The 21,680-nt window shown below is 56.0% G+C and overlaps 3 protein-coding genes across 4 annotated transcripts; all 3 read left to right on the top strand.

The window, feature by feature from the left end:
* Window positions 1-922: 922 nt before the first annotated feature.
* PRKACA (protein kinase cAMP-activated catalytic subunit alpha) lies at window positions 923-16,472 on the top strand (the record flags this gene model as incomplete). Of its 2 annotated transcripts, none has more annotated exons than XM_084250334.1 (10): window positions 923-1,127; window positions 8,902-8,963; window positions 9,408-9,536; window positions 11,452-11,550; window positions 12,620-12,702; window positions 13,504-13,630; window positions 13,719-13,814; window positions 13,913-14,035; window positions 15,762-15,926; window positions 16,347-16,472. In XM_084250334.1, the coding sequence occupies exons 1-10, from the start codon at window positions 1,082-1,084 to the stop codon at window positions 16,470-16,472; spliced, it is 1,056 nt and encodes a 351-aa protein (XP_084106460.1). In that variant the 5' UTR covers window positions 923-1,081. The 2 variants fall into 2 exon arrangements, with proteins under 2 accessions (XP_084106460.1, XP_084106461.1); XM_084250335.1 differs by lacking the exon at window positions 923-1,127 and adding an exon at window positions 6,233-6,280.
* On the top strand, window positions 6,038-6,190 carry SMIM46 (small integral membrane protein 46; the record flags this gene model as incomplete). Its single annotated transcript, XM_084248492.1, has 1 exon — window positions 6,038-6,190. One exon carries the CDS (start codon window positions 6,038-6,040, stop codon window positions 6,188-6,190), a length of 153 nt encoding a protein of 50 aa, XP_084104618.1.
* A 2,674-nt stretch (window positions 16,473-19,146) lies between the features above and the next one.
* On the top strand, window positions 19,147-21,493 carry SAMD1 (sterile alpha motif domain containing 1; the record flags this gene model as incomplete). The annotated part of the gene is made up of 5 exons (XM_084251116.1): window positions 19,147-20,094; window positions 20,557-20,851; window positions 20,941-21,037; window positions 21,134-21,245; window positions 21,335-21,493. 5 exons carry the CDS (start codon window positions 19,147-19,149, stop codon window positions 21,491-21,493), a joined length of 1,611 nt encoding a protein of 536 aa, XP_084107242.1.
* Between the last annotated feature and the right edge of the window lie 187 nt (window positions 21,494-21,680).

Genomic DNA, 21,680 nt, shown 5'->3' with positions numbered 1-21,680 from the left:
CTGGCTGTGCCCCAGAATTCCTCCTCTGTAAAATGGGAGTGATAACTACCAACGTGAGAGGAGTGTGGTGCTAAGTAATGTATTTAACGTGTGCCTACTCTTACTAGAGGCACGAGCCCAGGGTGGGCGGCCTTCCAACCGCTCCTTGCTCCCAGGACCCAGCATCCTCCCGCAGATCACGTTGTGGCTGGGGAAGACCGAAAGACCCCAGTCCCACTCCATCTCTCCCACCCTGGCCTGGACCTCGGGCCTGCGCAACTGTCCAGCGCCAGGCCTTCAGAGGGACGACCGCCGGCGCCCGGCCGACCTCTGACCCTCGGCGCAGGCAGCGCCCCTCCTCCGCTGGCAGGTGGACGGCGGCTGCGCCGGGGGTGGGGGCCGCGGCGCCAACCTTGGCTGGCTCGCGGCCGCTGCCGCACTGAGCGGGGGCGGGAGACTGCGGCGCGCACGAGGCAGGACTAGGGCCCTCCGGACCGCCTCCTGGGTCTCGGAGCGCAGCGCGCCGCGGCTGCCCGCCAGCCTCCGCCGCCCCGCCCGGCCGGCCCGAGCAGCAGGCAGCGTCTGCGCCCCGCCCTCTCACCCCGGTATTGACACTGTACGTTCTGCGGAAGGCTGTCGGGGCAGCGCACCTCCGCCAATTGGCGGCTTCGCTGGGTGGGCCCCGGGCCCTGTGCGGAGCCCGGGCCAATCGGGCGCGTTTGCCCGCCCCACTGGGGCCTCGCGAGCGCGCTAGTGGGCCTGTGTCCGCGGCTGGCGTCACGGGCCGAGAGCCAATGGCGGCACGGGAGGGTGGCGGCAAGCCAATGCGCGGCGGCGTGGCGCCGTCAGTCAGGACAGCCTAGGCCAATGAGCGGCGGGCTGCGGGGGCGTCACGGACAGCAGCGGACTTGGGCTGAGGTTCCCGGGCGGGCGGGCGCGGAGAGACGCGGGAAGCAGGGGCTGGGCGGGGGTCGCGGCGCCGCAGCCAGCGCAGCCAACCCGAGGGGCCGCCGCCGCCGCCGCCCAGCGCGCTCCGGGGCCGCCGGTCGCCGCCAGCACCCGCCGCGCCACAGCTCCGGGATCGGCCCCGGCCGCCGCCGCAATGGGCAACGCCGCCGCCGCCAAGAAGGGCAGCGAGCAGGAGAGCGGTGAGTGCCGGGGCCGTGACCCCGATCCCGGCCCCGCGCTGCCAGCCCCCCGCCCATCACCGCCTGGCCCCTCCCCCAGACCCCCCCCATTTCTTACTGCTGGCCCCTCAGCGCCCCTTTCCCCTGCTTGTCTAAGATTGGGCCTGAGGGCAAGTAGAAGACTCCTGTAGGGACCCCTGTGGCCAGAGGCCGTCCTCCACTGCCAAGATTGTGTCCCCCCCAGCTGTCACTGCCAACCGTGGCACGTATGACCGCCTGGGCCCTACGTGGGCCCCTGTCACCACCCTACCCCCTCCTCTCCTGACCCCTCTCTCCACATTCTCATCCCTCTCTTCCTAACTCACCTCTCCCACAGGTGGGACGCACTGTCAGGCCCTGCCCCAGGCTTGTACCAGTCTGGGAGTGCTGTGGGGTCTGCCTTCCCCATGCAGGAACCTTGGCCACTTGGTGACCACACCCCTCCCCCCTCCAGCCCCCGCCATCTTTCTCATGCCCTTCCCTCTTCACCTTATCACTCCCCCCCAAAAAAAAAAAACATTCTGCCCCCCTTATGCATTTCCCAGAGCCACCTCCAGCATTGTATTTCCCTTCTGTGTCACTTGGCATGGGGGACAGGATCTTTCTGGGTCTCTCTGCCCCCCTCTCATTCTGTCACTTTGCCGCTCTGCTTGTGCTCCCTCCTCCAAACACGCGTCTGTCCCTGGCTGGGGTGGCAGACTGTTCGTGAACCTAGAGAACTGTTTTGGTGCTTTCAAAGCCAAGTTTGAGCCAATTGTGTTGGGATTCATTGCGTCGCCCTCTTTCCCGAGTTGGGGTGGGTGACAGCAGCAGAACTCCTTCCCAAGGCCTGCTGTGCAGTGAGCTCTAGGTTCTGTGAAGGGCCCCTCAATAAATGGTTGTTTCACAATTGAGGCTCCGTCATTCACCCAGTCCCTTGGGCTTCTTCACCGGCTCCTGGCTCAAGATGAAAAGTGGGGGATGAAGAGTCTGGATTTAGCAGGGTTCATTCAGCTTGAGCTGGGATGGTGAGAAGGGGAATCAGAGCAGGTGGGAGAGAGTAATGGGTGACATCTAATGACTTGCCTTGCCCAGGGACACACAAATTCTGATCATTCCCTTGGCTCAGCTAGAGAGAGGTCTGTCCCCCCCCACCAACCACACACATGTACACACAACTCCCAGATTGTTGGCCTTTTCCAGCCAGGCAGAGAAAGACATCCTTTTTCTAGAAATGCCTTCATTCAGAATGGCCTCAAGCCCCTTCCTCAATTCCTCCAATTCTTAAATATTGTTATCACTCCAGGCCTAAAGGCCAAGAAGCTCGGATTCCTTTCTTGCTTCCCAGAAATACTCGGAGCTGGGGAAAAAATAAAAAAGAGGAGGTCACATCTAAATATACCCTTCCCAGTTACTGGTCTCAAACCCCAGCATCTTAGTGCTTCAAATGTCCTTTCCCAGAAAGATCTGGGCATAAAAACCCCAAAACTTTATCACCATACAGATTCAAATAATGGCAGAAAAGTCATTGAGTAGCCATGGGGAGGCCTGACATGTCACCAATGGGCGGAGGGTGAGGAGGCAAGTGCCTGTAGCTGAGCACTTGATGACAGAGGAGCAGGTGGATAGTGACCAAAAAAGGTCTGGGCATGAGCTTAGAGGGGACTTGGCAGAGGGGAGCAACAGGGCCCCTAGCAGGTGAGGCTGGCTAGGAGGTAGGAGATGGAAGCAGGCAGCTATATATTGCAGTGCCTCATTTGAAAGTTGGGGAGATGACATAGTCCTGGAAAACTTTCAAGACATATCAGACACATGGGGTGGGGAGTGGAAAGCTTAACAGGGAAAAGTATTCCCAAGAAATAGATCAGAGGCTCCTGAAGGAACCACTAGTTCTCTCAGAAGATAGGCTTGACACCCAGAAATGAAGTATAATGATGAAATAGTGCTACTGTTTATTGACCAACTAGGATGTACCAGCTAAGTGGTTTTGTAGATTTATCTTCTCAAGTGATTTTCATAACCAGCCATTATATGAATCTTCCAAAAGAGCTTTCTGAGTTTGACATGGACGATGTCGCAGAGGCGGGATACACACCCAGACCCACCTACCAGCCAACTTCCTGGACCCCAGACATTCTCAAGCTGCCGCCCTGATTTTGCTCTAGTCACTTATATTAATTTAATATAATAAAAATTTGGGATCACTTTGGTTCAAATGTAAACCCTGATCCATCCTAAGCAGTAATACAAATGAAATCATGGGATAGCTATGTCAACTATATTCTTTTTGATGCATGTTGAAGTACAGTGTAACTAGGAAAGTGAAACATTTCTAAGACTATTTCATGCCTTGCCAGTGGGGCCTATGTCACACTTGGAGAAACTAAGCTGTGCTTCTTTCCAGGGGCTTGTAGGAGAAGGAAAAATGATGAGGAAGGACAACCTTTTTTTGCTTCCAAGCTCTGATTCTGAGAGGATGGAGTTAGACAAAATTTGCAGGGGTGGGGGCAGTAGCCAGGCCAGCCTGCAGGGGGCACCTGAATTTCATCTGCCAGACACTAGCCTGATTAGGGTAGGGAAAATGCCTAAACTTCACTCAGCAGGCACATTTCAGCATCCTGCAACCGCTTGTGCTATGTCTCAGTGCAGGGCAGGATAGCATCAGCCTTCTCCCAAGAGGGCAGGGGTCAAGAAAAAATTCTGGGGTGGGGTGGGGTGGGGTGGGAGAAATCTATACTCAAAAATGCTAAAGCCATGGGCAAGGGCTCAGGTAAGACGCTAAGACAGCAGAGGAAAAAAAAGACAAGCCCTGGACTCTGACCAAGCTGCAGGAATTAAGAGAGGACAGCGGCCCCAAGAGGCCCCAGGGACAGGTAGCCAAATGGGACGCAGGCCTTGGCTGGCACTGGCTGAAAGCACCCCTGGGAGCAGGCCTACAGGAAAGCGGGCAGAGCCAGGGAGAAGAAGCCCCCCAGAATCCCTCAGGCTCCAGGGACAAGCACTGAGAGTGAGAAATGTCCCCAAGAAGTCCCCCGATGGAAAGTATTATTCCCCTCTAACATCCTATAGACGTCCAGGCGAGCCAAACACCTCTGCATTGGCAGTTGTATGGGTGCCCAAGAGGGTCCTGCCTAAGTAGCTTTTTTCTTTGCCTAGTGTGGCCTTTCAGAAGCCTGAAGGTCCTGTCTGACCTTCCCTTGCATCTGCTGAGTCTCCGGTTGGGTTCCTCTCACTGCTACCACCTCACAACCCCTAACTCCCTTTGTAGGGAGGGCTCTGAGAATGGGCAGCCCCGCTGGTGCCACAGGTCTCATGAGCCTTCTCAGCCACCGTAGTTTTGGTGCCTTGAGAGGAAGACTGAGTGATGGCATCCATGGATGGTGAGGCTGAGCCCTGTTGCTATAGCAACTCCCAGATACTCCCTGCCCCTCAAGTCTTGGGGAGCAGGTAGAGAGGAAGACTCTCTAGAACCCTGGCTGACCCTGGAAACCCCTCCCTTACCAACAGTCCTGGATTTGGTGATCTGGGAAAGCCTGGGGGGATGGTTGGGCCAGTTCAGAAAAAGAGGGATGGTTCAGAGTAGGGGTCCAGCTCAGTGTTGGGGTCAAATCATAATGGACAAATGGTCCAGTACAGAATGGGGGTCCATGGGACTGGAGAGTGATCCAGCCTAATATTGGGTTACAAGTCAGACTAGGGAATTATCCAATACACAATAGGTCCTGTTCAGAATGGGTCTTTGGTCCAATGTTGGGATCCAGCTCAGACTGGAAGGTGGTGCAGCCTAGAGCAGGAGATCCAAGCTTGACTAGATGACTTAGCCAGCCCAGCTCAGGAGCCCCAGCTCTGGCTGGGTATCCATGCCCCAGAATTCCCAAGACACTTATTTCAGATGGAGGGGGTGGTGGTACTGTCAGGATGGGAGTGTGGTGGACTCCTTCCTGTTGCCTTTTCAAGGGATGTCTGGGGTTTCCTGTGCAAGCCCCAACGGAATCATAGCCAGAGTGGAAGCTGGCACCCCCCCCCATGTGGAGACATGGGTAGGGTGGCAGAATCTGCAAGCCAGCAACTGGCTAAGTTTCCCCCCTCTGCGACTTGTCAGCAAGGGCTATGGGTGCTGGGCACTCTACATGAAGTTCCCACTAATCCTCTACTACTTTTGGAATTCAGAAAGGAGGAAGATGATGAAAGCCGCCTCCCTCTCCCCTACCTCTGGGTTTAGCCTTTCATTTACAGTTTGGACTTTCATGGATGAGCAAAGCCAAGCACAGGGCAAGGTTTGACAGAGGCCAAGGAAATCCCAGAAAGTCATTCCCCAACCCACCCCCATAGAGCAGCAAGACAAAGGCAGATGTACCCACTTCTCCCAGGATAGCAGGATTTGAGGGCTACAGGTTCAAAGAGGAATCAGGGAGGAGTTAGGGTGGTGCTCACCACCACTCCCGCCTCATTTCTCTCCGGCTGCTCTTTCAGCTAATTAACAGGGCTCTGGGGCCTCTTTAGCCCCCAGGGAGCCCCTGGCTGCTGCCTGGACCTGAGTCTTAACTCCTTCCCCTCTACCCAGTGGGCACTGCCATCCTTTGGGTAGTCTAGCACCCACTAGGGGAGGTAGAACTTGGCATCCAAAAACAGTGAAGTCCCTGGTACAGGAAGTTAGCTTTAGCACCCCACCCCAGGGCAGACTGGCCAGCCAAGAGGGACACCTTCCGGAGAATCTTCCCACTGCCTTCTGCCAAGGAGGTCCTTTGCAAACCTTGGCCATCCAGGAGCAGGTACCTTTAAATGCATCCGTGGCAACCAGCTCCTCCTCCCCAGTCCCTGGAGACCCTCCCAAGAAACCTGGCTCAGAGGCCTGCTATTTACTGGTCCCCCTGCAAAGGGGAGAGTCCATGGAAAGTCCAGGGAAGCCTGGGATGGAAAGGGGATCAGGCAGTGGCCAGGGTGGGGACTCAGAGATCACCTTCCAGCTGTGGCTGCAGCTGTTCCTCTGGGCCCACCTGGCTGTCCGTTTCCTGGGCTACCTGTGCCACACCCTTTGGGCTCCTAAGCCACAGCCTGCTTCCTGAGCCACACTGGCCAGGGGCAGGTGGGCCCTAGATCAACCTATCCTGTTGCACCCCTCATTACATTCTCTGCTGAAGAGGCAGGAAGCAGAGGTGAGTGGGGGGCTTCTGGTGGTTCCCGCCTCATTATCCCTTTGTGAACCAGCTTCTCCTATGTCTGCCCCACCCCCAACCCCCATATCCTATCCCCAAATCTGGCAAGCTTCTGGCACCAGGGGGAACCATTTGGAGGGCTATGGTAAAACTAAGGCACCCTGTGGACCTGTCAGGAGGGTATCAGCAGACAGCAGAGGTGCAGCCCCACTGAGACACGAGAAAGAACAAGACAGATGTGGCAGTTCTTTTGGGCCAGCTGATTCTAGATTCTTCCCAAGCCCCTTGCTCTCTGCCTTCTTGGGTGGGTAGATCAGAGTCCCAAGTAGGTATCCTTTCCCTCCCCAACCCCATCTAGAATTCAGAGCGCATTGTTTCGAGATTTCCAAAGGAGGTGTTGTGTGTCCAAAAGTTTCTGCTGGTGACAGCGTTGGGGTAAAGTGTGTTGTCCCAGGTTCAGGGAGGTCTCTTGGACAATTTGGCGCCCAGTCAAGTGCCAGACTATGAGTCTTGACCATTTCTTGCCCTCTTTTCCCAGTCACCCTCAACAAGACTTGTCTGGTCAGCACTCTCCATTCTGCCACTCTTGTAGCCCCATAGAGGGCTCTTCACTCTTAACACTAAGGGAGAGCTTTGGGGACAGTGGGGGAGCAATGGCCAGGTGGATCCCCAGCTCTCTGTTCAGATGGGACAGGCCGGACACATCAGGGTAGCGCCCGTCCTGGGAACATCAGGGCGTTGAGGACAGCTCTTTTGCGGGCTGCCCTGTGTGCTTGGACCACTTGTACTTAGTGGGGCAGGCAACCTCAGGCTTGCTCAGTCTTCTCAGCTGTACAGTGGGAGTAAGAGCAGCTCTGACCAGGCAGGATCAGAATGAAGCATAGAAATCAAGCACTCATCATAGGAATGGCATACAGAGGAGCCCCTACAACATGCCTGGCTCCGGGTAGGTTGTGAGGACAGGTTCATGATGGAAGAATTTGTCAGGCTAAGCATCTAGGATTTGAGAACTTGATACACCCCTGTGTTTTTCCTGTTGTTGTTTTGTTTGTTTTTTTAAAGATTGTATTTTTGTGTAGAAGAGCTGAGGTGTAGGCCAGAGTTGGGGGGGAAGGAAGGGAAGGTGAAAGGATTCACCAGAAACAGAGTGGGGAACAGAACAGGCAGATCTACCAAAATATACTGCTGAGTGGAGCAGGAGGCGAGACAGGAGAGGTCTGCTGTGCCATCTGGGTTAGCTCCCTGGCTGGGGATTGAACTCAGGCCCTCCCCTGTGTTTTATGCCTCAATTAAACTACTTAAAAGCAAAAGTCGGGCCCCCTGGTGGCACAAGGGGTTAAGCACAGCACTGTGAAGCTATCTGCAGCCTCTGCAGCGAGTTCAGTCCCTGGCTAACCTGGGAGCTACCCACATGGCGCATCAAACCTCTCCTGTCTTGCCTGCTGCTCTCCTCAGTAGTGTGTTTCAGTTAGTCTGCCTGTTCTGTTCCCCACTCTGTCTCTAGTGGATCATCTCATTGCCCCCCACACCTCTGGCCTGTACCCCAGTTCTTGTATGCATAAATAAATAAATCTTTAAAAAAAAAAAAAAGCAAAAGTCATAGCTGTTATTTTTATCGTACTAACCCTGTGCCAGCCACTGTCCAACTCCCTTTGCCAAGATTAACTCATTCAGTCCTCACAACTACCCTGCCAGGTCATTACTTGTTATCCCCATCTTACAGATGAGGAAAACTGAGGCCCAAAGAGGTAAGATTAGTTGCATAAGGTCATACAGCCAGTCCAGGGACCTGAATGCCACCTGGTCCCAGAGTCCTTTGCTGGGCTGCATCTCAGCATTTTGGCAAGAATGCCTTTTTCCAAACCTCCATTTTCTAGGGTATTAAATGGGAAGGGCAGATAAAAAGAAAGTTGGCCCAGGAGCCAAATAAGATAATAAGACAAGCATCAGGCTTAGGGTCCACCAGGGAAGTTTTCATTGTTAGCAGGATAACAGTGTTTACCTTGGGGTGCTGAGGGACCCATGGAGGGGTGGTATTGGGTAAGGCCTCCCTTGAACCAACTCAGGAGCCAGGGCCCCTCAATTGGCAAAGGCAGTAACATAGCTAGCTGGGGGCCAAGGCAACAGCTGAGCCCCCCAAGGGCGCCTGCTACCCGAGCCCCAGAGGCCTCCACCCGGGGCCAGCCTCCCCAGAGAAGAGCCGGAGGAGCAGCCAAATCCTGAGGCTATAAATACCTCAGCTGGCAGCGTCCCTGGCCATGGAATGTTGGTCAGAACTGGGGCGAGTGGGGGTGGGCTGGACTGGGTGTTGCTCTATGTCCCCCAGAGAGTGACCCCTGGGTTACTCTGTACCTCATTTGGGCAGAGTTGAGACTGGATCCCACCTCTCTATAGTAAAGGGAGCCCAGGTCCCAGCCCAGATTAGTGCCCCCCCCCCCCCCCCCCCCCCGCAAGCTGCCCTCAGGCTCAGCCAGGGCACAGGAAGGCACAGGGAAAAGGTCATGTTCTGGGTTGAGACAACTGCACCTCACTTTCCACCAATGGGCATCTCCCAAGGAAAAGCCTGGGTCCACCCTGTTGTGATGGTGACTCTACCTAACTTTCCCTTCTCTTCCTTTCAGTGAAAGAATTCTTAGCTAAAGCCAAAGAAGATTTTCTTAAAAAATGGGAAAGTCCTGCTCAGGTAAGCGCCCCAGGTTCAGAGCTCAGGGAAGGGGACGTTAATGGCCCTTGGCTTCATCCCTGTAACATGGGTAGGATTTTCGTGCCTGTGGTGGGCTGCAGACCTACCCCTAAATGCCCATGGGGACTCCTGGGGGAGGTACCCAGTTGCCCACTGCCATGCTCCCCTACCCCAACACCCTCTTTCAACTGGCAGCCCCTGCCCCCCTTGCAGCTGCCAGCAGCTCCTGGGCCCCAAGCCAGCACTGGATCTGGCCTCTGCTGCCCTCCTGGAGGAATGCACCCTCTGCCATCTTGTTTTTCCACTCTTTGTCCTCAACCCCCTCACTCCACCTGCTGCCCAGGGCCCCCTCTGCTGGTGGCAGAGGGGATGCTACAGACCCCCGCCCCCCCAAGCAGGCCACAGTGAGGGGTTCCCTGACCCTCCCAACCCCTCCACCCACAGAATACAGCCCATTTGGATCAGTTTGAACGAATCAAGACCCTTGGCACGGGCTCCTTCGGGCGGGTGATGCTAGTGAAGCATAAGGAGACTGGGAACCACTTTGCCATGAAGATCCTCGACAAACAGAAGGTGAGTCCCGCCTTCCTAGACAGCCCAGCCCCACCCATATGGCCTTTGCCTGGGCTGTCCTCGCCACCTGGAGTGCTCTTGCCACCTATCCACTCACCAGCTATTTCCTTAGCCTCCATAAAGTACTAGGACTGAGGGCCAGAGGGCAGGGTGCTGCCTTCATTAAGCTTCCCCTCCAGATAGGCCACCACTGCCAACCTAAGCACTATGACAGGTCAGACACCTCCCAGGTGTCAAGAAAGCCTGAAATCTTCCCACAGGAAGTGACATTACCCTTCTTTCTTTAAATACTTCTGAGACCCCACTTTTTGGCTAGGCAATAAATACTCAGGGGCAGTGCTCTCTGGTAGAAATGTAACGCAAGCCACATGTGGTTTTGTATCTTCTAGAAGTTTCTTTTAAAAAGTTAAAAGTAACAGGTGGAGGGCGTCCCTGGTGGCGCAAGTGGTTAGATGTCAGCACTATGAGGCAATCCTCAGCTACCTCAGCACAGGTTCGATCCCTGGCCAGGGAGCTGACCCACAAGGCAAAGCAGACCTCTCCTGACTCACCTGCTGCTCCCCTCAGCAGTGTATTTCAGTCAGTCTGCCTGTTCCGTTCCCCACTCTGTCTCTGGTGAATCTTCTTACCCCCTACACCTCTCGCCTGCACCCCAGTTCTTCTATGCATAAATAAATAAATCTTTAAAAAAAAAAAAGAAAGAAACAGGTGGAGCTAACTTTAATAGTGTGCTATAATTAAGCTAGAATATATCTACAGCACCATTTCATTCTAGGTAACCCACGTTAAAAGTATTTTTAATGAGACATTTCATATTCTTTTTCTTATACTAAGTCTTTAAAACATAACGTGTGTCGTATGATGCTTCTCTGTTGGATGTTAAATTTTTATCAGAAAAAAAGAAGAGAAATTGAAAGAGCTGATTTTATATAATTTAAGTTGTCCCAAACAGGCTGAAAACCTGTGCACTAATTGTGTTGTCAATTTTTATTTTATTTATTTTTTTAAAGATTTAGTTATTTACACATACAAGAACTAGGGTACAGGCCAGAGGTGGTGGGGGTGATTCACCAGAGAGGGCAGGGAACAGAACAGGTAGATCTACTGAAGGACACTACTGAGAGAGGAGCGGGCGAGACAGGAGAGGTCTGCTGCGTCATGTGGGCTGCTCCTTGGCTGGCCATGGATCAAACTCATGCTGCAGTGGCTGCCGATAGCTTGATAGCACTGTCTTTATCCCCTGTGCCACCGGGGAGGCCCATGTTGTCAGTTTTTAAATTTTTGTTTTACTCAAAATTTTAATCCTGCTTCCCCAGTCATTTGTGAGTGTCACGCTCCAGCCTGACCCTAACTATCTGCATGTGACCTTGGGCCAGTCTCTTCCCTCTCTGTGTCTGGACTTCGAAGCCTGCATGCTCATAGTGCACACCCCTAGGAACTCTTGTCATATGTGTCGAAGCACCTGCTGGGGACAGCTGAGGGTGGAGCAGGAATTAGCCCAGGATTCTGGTGGGTGTAGGGGGGTACTTTTGATGGAAGGTGTTTCTAAGCTCCCTACTCCTGAGTAGCTACTCCCATGTATCTTTTCAGTATTAGTGCAGCTGCCCCTTTGTCCAGGAAACATTCTCTGATTCCTTCTTAGACTTTGCCAATGCTTTATCTGGGCATCCACAGTCCCTACACTTCCTCCACCATAGCTCTGACCCTTCTGGACCATAAGGCTAGATAACTCATGTGTTCTTGCCTTGAACTGCATGCCATGCAGGAACAGGCAGCCCCTGTCATCTTATTGTGTCCTCAGCACCTGACCCAGCAGACCTCAGGCACTCAAAGGAAGTGGCAACCCTAATCTGGGCACCAGGGAGTGGAGGTGCCTCTCACGTCCCCTCATCTTGCCTTGTTCCCACCCCTGCAGGTGGTGAAACTGAAACAGATCGAGCATACCTTGAACGAAAAGCGCATCCTGCAGGCTGTCAATTTTCCGTTCCTCGTCAAACTCGAGTTCTCCTTCAAGGTGGGATTCCCAGCTGCTGAGGGCAAAATGCTAGGGCCACTACAGTGAGTACCAGCCATCAGGGGAAGGGGGAGCAGCCCAGGATGACTAGGTACAACCTTGCTTCTCAAAGCCGGGACTGGAGCCAAGGACAACCAGTGGCCGTCCAAGAAGGCAGGCCCACTGAAGGGCAAGAACGAGACCCCTTGAAGAGGGATATGGGGGTAGGGAGTACAGGAACATGCCTGTATAGGAGTGCCCTGGGACTCTGCTAAATCCAAATCCAACTTCTGGACCTGCCAGCCTCTTGTTCAATGTTGGGTGAGCCCCCCAACATTGTTGACTCCACCAGCATTGCTATCACTGTTTACAGTAAGAACTTGACATATGAGTATGGCCACACACTCTGTGCCACACCACCTGGAACACAGGTGCAAACCCCGGCTCTGCACTTCCTGGCCATGTGATCCTGGCAAAGGAGTTCACTGTCCTGAGCCACAGTTTTCCTATCTGTAAATGGGGAGTCATATCAGTCCCACCTGGCAGACTTGTCTTGACAGTTCTGAGCTCATCATGAGCACCCCAACTGATCTATTCAGAAGTGCCATCCTAAGCCCTGACTTTGAGTTCATTCAAGGGCTGCAACCAGGTAGTGACAGGGCCTCCAACCTGGTTTAATTCTGTGCTACCACTACATTGAAATCTGTAATCATTTTTGCCAAAAATTTTGCCGCAAATTCTGCAGTCCATCCTGGTCACATTTTACAGGTGGCCAGACTATGGCCAAGAGCCTTGCCCAAGACAGTTCTAGCATGAGATGCCACAGTGACCTCCCTCTAACCTGGGCATGCCAGTCCTCACTTTTGCCCCCGGTAGGTAGGAGAACAGCTGTATCTTTCTCCTCCCAGGCAGAAGGAAATGAGAGGTAGTTCACTGTGCGCAGCACCACTTGCTCAGCACATGCTTCATTTGGGGAGCCAGGGTTACTGTTGTCACTTTATTCTGAACACCTGCTGGCCCTGAGCACCAGGCCTTCAGATAGGCCCAGAGCTCAAGGAGTAGAGCCCTGACCAGTTGCTGCTTCCAACAGGACAACTCTAATTTATATATGGTCATGGAGTATGTGCCTGGTGGGGAGATGTTCTCACACCTGCGGCGGATCGGAAGATTCAGGTAAGCCAGCTGCCCCCAACACACCAGGTCAAGCTATCTGGTGAACACTATCAAGTGATCTCTCCAGGTCCTTGTGGGTTTTTGTTTGTTCCCCCGAGCTAAGGATTTGTTGGATCTCAGCCACAATAAAACACAACAAACATGGTAGCTTAGATGTCATGATTTTAAGTTACCAAGTTCCATGCAGTTTTTAAATACTTGCTTTGCTTTATTTTCTTTATTTATGAAAATAGGAACTTAATTTCCAAAAAATGCACAGGTTTGTTCCTTAAGTTTTAATATTTGCATCCACTAGTGTAACCCCCACCGAAAACCCCATATAGAACATTTATATCACTGCAGAAAATTTCCTCAATGCCTTTCTTGGCAAATCACTGCTCTGAGATAGGCCATTGTCCTTTCCAGCTCCAAATACCATCAGCTTGTTTGGTCTGGGTTTGGCCTGGATATAAATGGACTCACACAACTCATGTTCTTTTTGTGTCATTCTTCTTTCATCTCATGTAACTATTTTTGACATAGATGCTTGAGTATGTTTAGAGTTGGTCCTGATGCTGGTGATGGTGGGTAGGATTCCATTGTATGAATTGAACAGTCTGTGACTCCATTCCCCTGTAGATGGGCATTTGGGCTCTTTCCACTTTGGGTTTATATGAATAAGGCTGCTTTGCTTGTGCATTTTGGGTAGCTGGACCAGAGGTGGCTCTATAGGCCCACCTGCTGGACTCTCTGGGGGCAGGCAAGTCCGGCTGGGCATGAGCCGTGGCACTCACCCATCTCCTTCCTGCTTGTCCCCACCAGTGAGCCCCATGCCCGCTTCTATGCGGCCCAGATTGTCTTGACCTTCGAGTACCTGCACTCGCTGGACCTCATCTACCGGGATTTGAAGCCGGAGAACCTGCTCATTGACCAGCAGGGCTATATTCAGGTGCTCACCGAGCCAGGCGAGGGGCAGCCCCAGGCAGCCTGGATCTGAACCCTCCCTCCCAGCCAACCTGCTCTTTTTGTGTCTGCAGGTGACAGACTTTGGTTTTGCCAAGCGCGTGAAAGGCCGCACCTGGACTTTGTGTGGAACCCCCGAGTACCTAGCCCCTGAGATCATCCTGAGCAAAGTAGGTGCTCCTGCACCCACCCCAGGATGCCAAGGTGCTCTCCACTCACACCCCTGCCTCAATCTATTCCCCTCACCCTGTTCACCCTCTCACTCCAGGGCTACAACAAAGCTGTTGACTGGTGGGCCCTGGGGGTGCTCATCTATGAAATGGCCGCCGGCTACCCACCCTTCTTTGCTGACCAGCCCATCCAGATCTATGAGAAGATTGTCTCTGGGAAGGTGAGGCCTGAATGAGGGGGCTCAGCTATGAGATAGACTCTTCCTCACCCATCCTGCTCACTGAGGAGTCCTTCTTGTCAGAACAATCTAGAAGTTCATTAAGCTAGGCCAGATAGTAAAGCTGGGCACAATGGCCATGCTGAGGCCAATAGCTGGCACAACCATACTATCTAATTTCAAGACCTCCAAAAGGCCAGGCTTCACCCAAACTCCCATTCTGCCTGATACAAGGCTCTTCCCATCTCTAGTATCCTCCTCAGCATCACTGATCACAAGTTACACAGCAGGAAATCAGGTGTGCTCTGTGCCCAGAACTCACTGAGAGTCGCATCATTGAGGGTGTCCAGCATGCAACTCCTTACTAGAGCTACCTCTGAGGATTTGGGTATTCAGTGGTTGCCACCCTGCTTAGACCCCAGCCTGACTGTACTCCTGAGTTGTACCCCAGCACTCTGAGGGAGTAAGAAAGCAGAGTTATATAAAAGGCACATGTGTGGTATCATCATAGGCACCAAGGGCCTTAGAGGGTTGGGGTCCCCACCTCTGTCCTCAACTTACCCACCTCTCCAGGAGGACCTGCCTACCCCTCCCCCTGGCCCAGCATTTACACATGGGAGTTGTGACTGGGGCAGAATCACAGGAAATGGGAGCAGCTCTGAGGTCAGCCTGGGTGGGCCAACCCCACTCTAGCTGCTGGTTCTATCACTTACTGACTTTGAAACCTCGGGCAAGTCCCTTTACCCCTGTCTCCTTAGCCTAATCTTGCACATCTGGGAACTGGGGTGCCAGCCACCTGCCTCTTGGGACGATTGGGAGAAATCACCAACTGTACAGTAGGCCAGTAAGAGAAAAATTAAGTAGAATAGAAATTGTTGAAAAAATGACCCAGTGGGAAAAAAGAAAAAAACCATAGAAGATTCTAAAGAAGAGATGATGAGCATAATTCCCTTCTTTGTAGAACTATACAGTTCCCATGCACCCTCAGCTTTATTTTCTCCTTCAAGCAACCCTGGGATATCTGCCCCCTGCCAGAGAGGCAGGAACAGCCCAGAGAGGTTAAAGGCCATGGCCAAGGTCATGCAGCAAGCGCGTAAGAGGCAGAGCAGGGATAGAGCTGGTTCTTGTGGCTGTAAATTCAGCAACTGCTTGCATACAAGGCAATGGACTCAGGGTGTTGGAAGAGTTTCTGGAAGAGTTGAGCTGAGTCTTAAGGCTGGAAGAGCCTTAGCAGTGCAAAGAGAAGTAGAAAAATAATCATTTCTCTCATAAGCATGAATATTCCAGAAACCTCCAGATCCCAGCAGGACTACCTTAGGGAACAGCAGTTAAGAAGGCAAGTTCTAAAGTCTCCAACAGACCCTAAATGGAATCGCCCAGTCCAGGTCACTTCTGTAGCCAGGAGCAGACAGTTTAACTTTCCATTCTGAACTTCATTTTCCTCTTCTCTAAAGTGGGAAGTATCATAGCAGTGACCTTAGAGTACCAGGCATCAACATAGCCTCCTCTCAAGCATGCTAAGGGAGTTGGCTAGAATTGCAAGTTATTAGGTCCACCCAGACCTGGATGGGAAACTGCAGCAGATCCAATGAGTTGTTTTAATGAGAGTCAAATGCACACTCACATTTGGGGCCCACTGCCCAGTAGGACTGTTGAATGGCTAAGGCAATTTTCTGGGCTCCCTGGGCTCTTGGCCAGCTCCCCATCCTGTCTTATACTCCCTCTTCAGGTGCGGTTCCCATCCCACTTCAGCTCTGACCTGAAGGATCTGCTGCGGAACCTCCTGCAGGTGGATCTCACCAAGCGCTTTGGGAACCTCAAGAATGGGGTCAATGACATCAAGAACCACAAATGGTTTGCCACGACTGACTGGATTGCCATCTACCAGAGGAAGGTGGGACCCCCTCTCTTGGCCCACTAATGCTTTTGTGGGGGAAGGAGAGACAAAAGCTGGGTGTCAATGGAGAGATGAGAAGGGAGGAGGGATTTGAAAGTAGGCCTTGAGCTCTGAGTCTACCTGAAGGAGGCAGAGTAAAGCAATGGAGGTCTAGAAATGGGATTCCAAAGTCATTTGGCCACTCTGGGATCATTTTTGACCTTGGACAGGAGACACAACTTTCTCTGGGGAGTAATTTCCCCATGGGTGTGAGCTAGCTATAAGTATCTTGGGTTGTTAAGGTTAGTCTACAACATAATGCTAAGAACAGGCCTGGATCAGAGTGAGTTAGCTCACAAAAGTTAGGCCATTCACATTTATTGTAAAGACTGATTCTGGTGACTGCTGAGGTCTGGGTAATTCTTGACCCCTCTCCAGGTGGAAGCTCCTTTCATACCAAAGTTTAAAGGCCCTGGGGACACGAGTAACTTTGACGACTATGAGGAAGAAGAGATCCGAGTCTCCATCAATGAAAAGTGTGGCAAGGAGTTTTCTGAGTTTTAGGGGTGTGCCTGTGCCCCAGTGGGTTTTCTTTTTTTGAGGGGGGTGGGGGGGAGGGTTGGATTGAACAGCCAGAGGGCCCCAGAGTTCCTTGTATCTATTTTCATCCCCATCTCCCCTCCAGGATAGGAGGAGCAGGAAGCCCAGATAGTCAGAGGGAAACACTAGCTGGTCCCCTCACCTCCTTGGTCCTCCTGCCCCTTCTATTGCTTTTGCCTTTCTCCTCCCTAACTCCCCACCCAAACCCACCTCTGCCTGTTTTAAACGAGTTTCTCAGTTCCAGTTAGACCAGGTCTTGCTGGTGTATCCAGGGACAGGGTGTGGAAAGAGGGGCCCAAACTTAACTCCAGCACCCACCCACCCCCAAAAAAAAACCACAGGCACCATTCATTAAGGGCAAATGAAGGAAAGTCCACCCTTCCCTTCACAAAAACTTTGCCTGGGAAGGAGAGATTTTTAGTGACATGTTCAGTGGGGCTGCTTGCAAGAATTTTTAAAAGAACAAATTTACAATCTTAAGTTCCACCAATGCCTCCCTCCTGCCTCCCTCTACCTCTCTGATGTCCTCTCCCATCCTCCCTCCTGAAATTCTTTTTAACAAAGCTGGGAAGCAGGCTGAATTTATAAAGGAAGGAGCTGGGATTGAACCTCTGCCCCAAGCTGCTAATGTCCCCTGACCCCCATAACTGGGGATCCCCTGCCAAGCCTGGAAGGGTCTCAGCCCTTTTAGGAAGTCCCTACTTGCTTCTGCCTCAACAGACCTTTCTTCATCCTTGGCCTCTGGGACCCAGACAAGCAGCTGCCCCTGTTCTCCCTGCCAAAGAGTTGTTGTCCCCAGAAAAGACAGAGAGGGAGCCCTGAGCCGGGGGTCTTTCCTCCCAGCAGCACTTCCCCCAAAAGCTTAAATTTTATTCAATTAGATTTTAATGCCCAGCTTCCTCTCAGTTCGGTTGGGAAGGCAACATCCCACTGCCCCCCCACCCCCCCTCACCCCCTACCCCCCCCCCCAAAAAAAAAGGATGTGGAAGAGGCCAAGCCCTCACCTCCCCTTCCTGGCCACAGTTGAAGGCCAGGGTTGCTGGGGAGGGGTCGCCTGTTTTATTCCTTTAGTAGCCTTGGGCAGCCCCCCCCTCCCATCCTGGGCACGCCTCTGCTTAGTTGTCAACTGTCCATCACCCCTTCTCCCTCTCTGATTTGTGCATTTTCCTCTTAAAAGTGGGGAACCACCCCGTTCATCCCCAAGTTTATCCCTCTGAACTATCTCCCCATCCCAGGTGGAGCTCTCAGGCCTAGGGTGGGACCCCGGGTGGGCGCAGAGTCAACCTGTGTGCTGCGAAAGACGCGACTTCCTCTTGAACAGTGTGCTGTTGTAAACATATTTGAAACTATTACCAATAAAGTTTTGTTTAAAAAAAAGTGTCTCCGGTGTTCCCGACTTCGGTCACACACACACCCCACGCGCGCGCACACACACACCCCCCCAAAGGGGTTGGGGAGGGAATTTCGGACCCTAGCGCTCACGCTGATCTAGACCTTGCCTTGTAAGACTGGGCTTTGCTGGAATTCCGCCACTCCCCCTGCCCCGTAGAAGGGGGCGCCAAATTGCCCTTTGACCCTCAATTAGGGGACCCCACATCCGTGGCGCGCCCCTCTGCGCCCAGCTCTGGGCCGAGGGCGCTCCAGGAAGACGCCGGGGCCGGCGCACCCGGAGGCCCAGCGGCCGCGGGGGCGGACCGAGGGGGGAGGGGGGAGACGGTGCGCGCCCCCTCCCGCAGCCTCCGCGCGGGGCGAGGGACCGAGCGCGCCCAAGGGGCGCGGGGGCGGTGGCCGTCCCGGGGTCCCCGCGGCGCTCGGCCAGGGCGACGGCCCGGCCAGCGGGCGGCGAGTTCCCGGTAAGTGCGGTCCCGAGAGCGGAGCGCGCCGGGGAGGCGTGGAGAGGGGGGCTGGGCGCCGGGGACGTCTGGGTCCCGCGCCCAATGGCTGGAGGGCGGCCGAGCGCCGCCCGCCCGCCCCGCCCGCCCCTCTCCCCTCCCCCCGGCGCTCCCCTCCCCCTCCCCCGCCCTCCGCTTTCCCCCGCCCCCGCCCCGGCGCCAACTCCGCGGCGCCTCCTTAAAAAGCGCGCGGGAGTTGTAAGGGGGGGCCGGGGCGAGCCGGAGTGAGCGAGAGCGCAGGGTAAAGGGGCGGGCGGGGGGCCCGGGCTCCACCTTAAAAGCGGGCGCGTGGGGGTGGGAGGGAGGAAGGCGGGCGGCGGGGAGGAGGGAGGGCGGGCGAGGAGGGGGGCCGGAGTGTCCCGGGCGCAGGGCGCGCGTGCGGCGGCGGCGGCGGCGGCGGGGAGGGGCCGGCCGCGCCGCGCTCCCTCCTCCTGCTCGCATCCCCGGCCCCGCGCGCGCCCAGCAGAAGCGGGCCCGGGTGTGCGTGCGTGCGAGTGAGTGAGTGTGTGCATATTTTTTTCCTCTTTTCTTTCTCTCTCACTGTTTTTCCTCTCTCTCGCTCCCTCTCTCTTGCTTTTTTTTTTTGCAAAGAAACAGCAGCGCCGCCGCCGCTCCGCCGAGGCGCTGCGCCCCCCGGGGGGGGAGGCGGAGGAGGCGGGCAGCGGCGGAGGGAGGGGAGCGGGAGAGGGGGGCGCCGCTCTGGGAGGGAGGCAGCGCGCACGGTGCAGCCGGGCCGGGCGGGAGGCATGGCGGGGCCCCCGGCCCTACCCCCGCCGGAGACGGCGGCGGCCGCCACCACGGCGGCCGCCGCCTCGTCGTCCGCCGCTTCCCCGCACTACCAAGAGTGGATCTTGGACACCATCGACTCGCTGCGCTCGCGCAAGGCGCGGCCGGACCTGGAGCGCATCTGCCGGATGGTGCGGCGGCGGCACGGCCCGGAGCCGGAGCGCACGCGCGCCGAGCTCGAGAAACTGATCCAGCAGCGCGCCGTGCTCCGGGTCAGCTACAAGGGGAGCATCTCGTACCGCAACGCGGCGCGCGTCCAGCCGCCCCGGCGCGGAGCCACCCCGCCGGCCCCGCCGCGCGCCCCCCGCGGGGGCCCCGCCGCCGCCGCCGCCGCCGCCGCGCCGCCGCCCACGCCCGCCCCGCCGCCGCCCGCGCCCGTCGCCGCCGCCGCCCCGGCCCGGGCGCCCCGCGCGGCCGCCGCGGCCGCCGCCACAGCGCCCCCCTCGCCCGGCCCCGCGCCGCCGGGCCCCCGCGCGCAGCGGGCCGCGCCCCTGGCCGCGCCGCCGCCCGCGCCCGCCGCGCCCCCGGCGGCGGCGCCCCCGGCCGGCCCGCGCCGCGCGCCGCCCCCCGCCGTCGCCGCCCGGGAGCCGCCGCCGCCTCAGCCGCCGGCGCCGCCACAGCAGCAGCCGCCGCCGCCGCCGCAGCCTCAGCCGCCGCCGGAGGGGGGCGCGGCGCGGACCGGCGGCCCGGCGCGGCCCGTGAGCCTGCGGGAAGTCGTGCGCTACCTCGGGGGCAGCGGCGGCGCGGGCGGCCGCCTGACCCGCGGCCGCGTGCAGGGGCTGCTGGAGGAGGAGGCGGCGGCGCGGGGCCGCCTGGAGCGCACTCGCCTCGGAGCGCTCGCGCTGCCCCGCGGGGACAGGCCCGGACGGGCGCCGCCCGCCGCCGGCTCCCGCGCGTCGCGGAGCAAGGTGAGCGCGCGGGCAGGGCGGGCGGGCGGGCGGGCGGGCGGCCGTTGCGCGGTGGGCAGGTGCGGGTGAAGTTGGCGGCGGGGTGCGGGGCGGGCGGGCGAGGGGACGGGGGCGCGCGAGTCCCTGGAGGAACCGGGTGGCCGCCGCTGTGCGCGTCTTCCCTGCGGGCTCAGCGCCTGGTGACCTTGGCAAGTGACTTAATCTTCTCGAGACTCAGTTTCCTCCCCTGTAAAATGCGACTTAATAACAGTAGCGACCCCTTGGGGTTGTTGAGCGAGTTTAGTGAGATTTGGCTACCCAGGGCTTTATTGGCCCCGAGCTTGGCACAGAGTGGACGTGTAAAAGTTAGCCGCTGCTGCTGCTCAAGGCCACCGCAGGCATACCCTTTGGGTTTGGACCCCAGGCACTGGACTCAGGGCCTCAACAGCTACTGACCCTGTGTGCCTTTCCCCCCGTTACCAGAGAGGTGGAGAAGAGCCAGTGCTTGAGAAGGAAGAGGAAGAGGAGGATGACGAAGATGAAGATGACGAAGACGATGTGTCTGAGGGCTCTGAAGTGCCGGAGAGTGACCGCCCTGCAGGTGCGCAGCACCACCAGCTTAATGGCGAGCGGGGCCCTCAGAATGCCAAGGAGAGGATTAAGGAGTGGACACCCTGTGGACCCCACCAGGGCCAGGATGAAGGACGAGGGCCAGCACCCGGCAGTGGCACCCGCCAGGTCTTCTCCATGGCCGCCATGAATAAGGAGGGGGGATCAGGTAAGGATCCCTCTGGGTAGAAGAGGGTACCTGTGGGGAGGAACCAAGCCCCGTGATAAACCCACAGGCATATGCTTTTTCTTTGCTAGCCTCTGCTGCCACTGGGCCAGACTCCCCGTCCCCCGTGCCTTTGCCCCCAGGAAAACCAGCCCTGCCTGGGGCTGATGGGACCCCCTTTGGCTGCCCGTAAGTTGGGGTGTTTGAATATGGGGGTGCTGCCAGGTACTTGTAACAGGATCGTAGAGGCATCACTGTTTTCTGGCTCCCTCTATCCTGACACAGTTCGGGGCGTAAGGAAAAGCCAGCGGACCCTGTAGAGTGGACGGTCATGGATGTGGTAGAGTACTTCACCGAGGCAGGCTTCCCTGAGCAGGCAACAGCTTTCCAAGAACAGGTGAGTTCCCATCCCACTGAAATCAAGGGCCTCAGTGGGCTTTGCTCTGACCTGTGTTCTCTCTCTCTCTCTCTCTCTGTCCTACCCAGGAAATTGACGGCAAGTCACTGTTGCTCATGCAGCGCACAGATGTGCTGACAGGGCTATCCATCCGTCTGGGCCCAGCCCTGAAAATCTACGAGCACCATATCAAGGTGCTGCAGCAAGGCCACTTTGAGGATGATGACCCTGATGGCTTTCTAGGCTGAATGCCCAGCTGCGCCCCTGCCCATTCCAGCCCCCATCTCACCCAAGACCCCCAGAGTCCAGGAACTGGATGAGGGCACCCTCAGTGTCCTCATAACGGATTCGGGGGGGTTATCCCTCCCTATTCATCTCTTACCTATGTCTCCCCAACACACACGTACATCCTGTGCTCCATGATGGAGTGTGGGG

Source organism: Talpa europaea (genome assembly GCF_964194135.1).
Source record: "Talpa europaea genome assembly, chromosome: 12".
Lineage (NCBI taxonomy): Eukaryota > Metazoa > Chordata > Mammalia > Eulipotyphla > Talpidae > Talpa > Talpa europaea.
The sequence above is the reverse complement of the archived record's forward strand: the minus strand, read 5'-3'. Positions and strand labels throughout refer to the sequence as shown.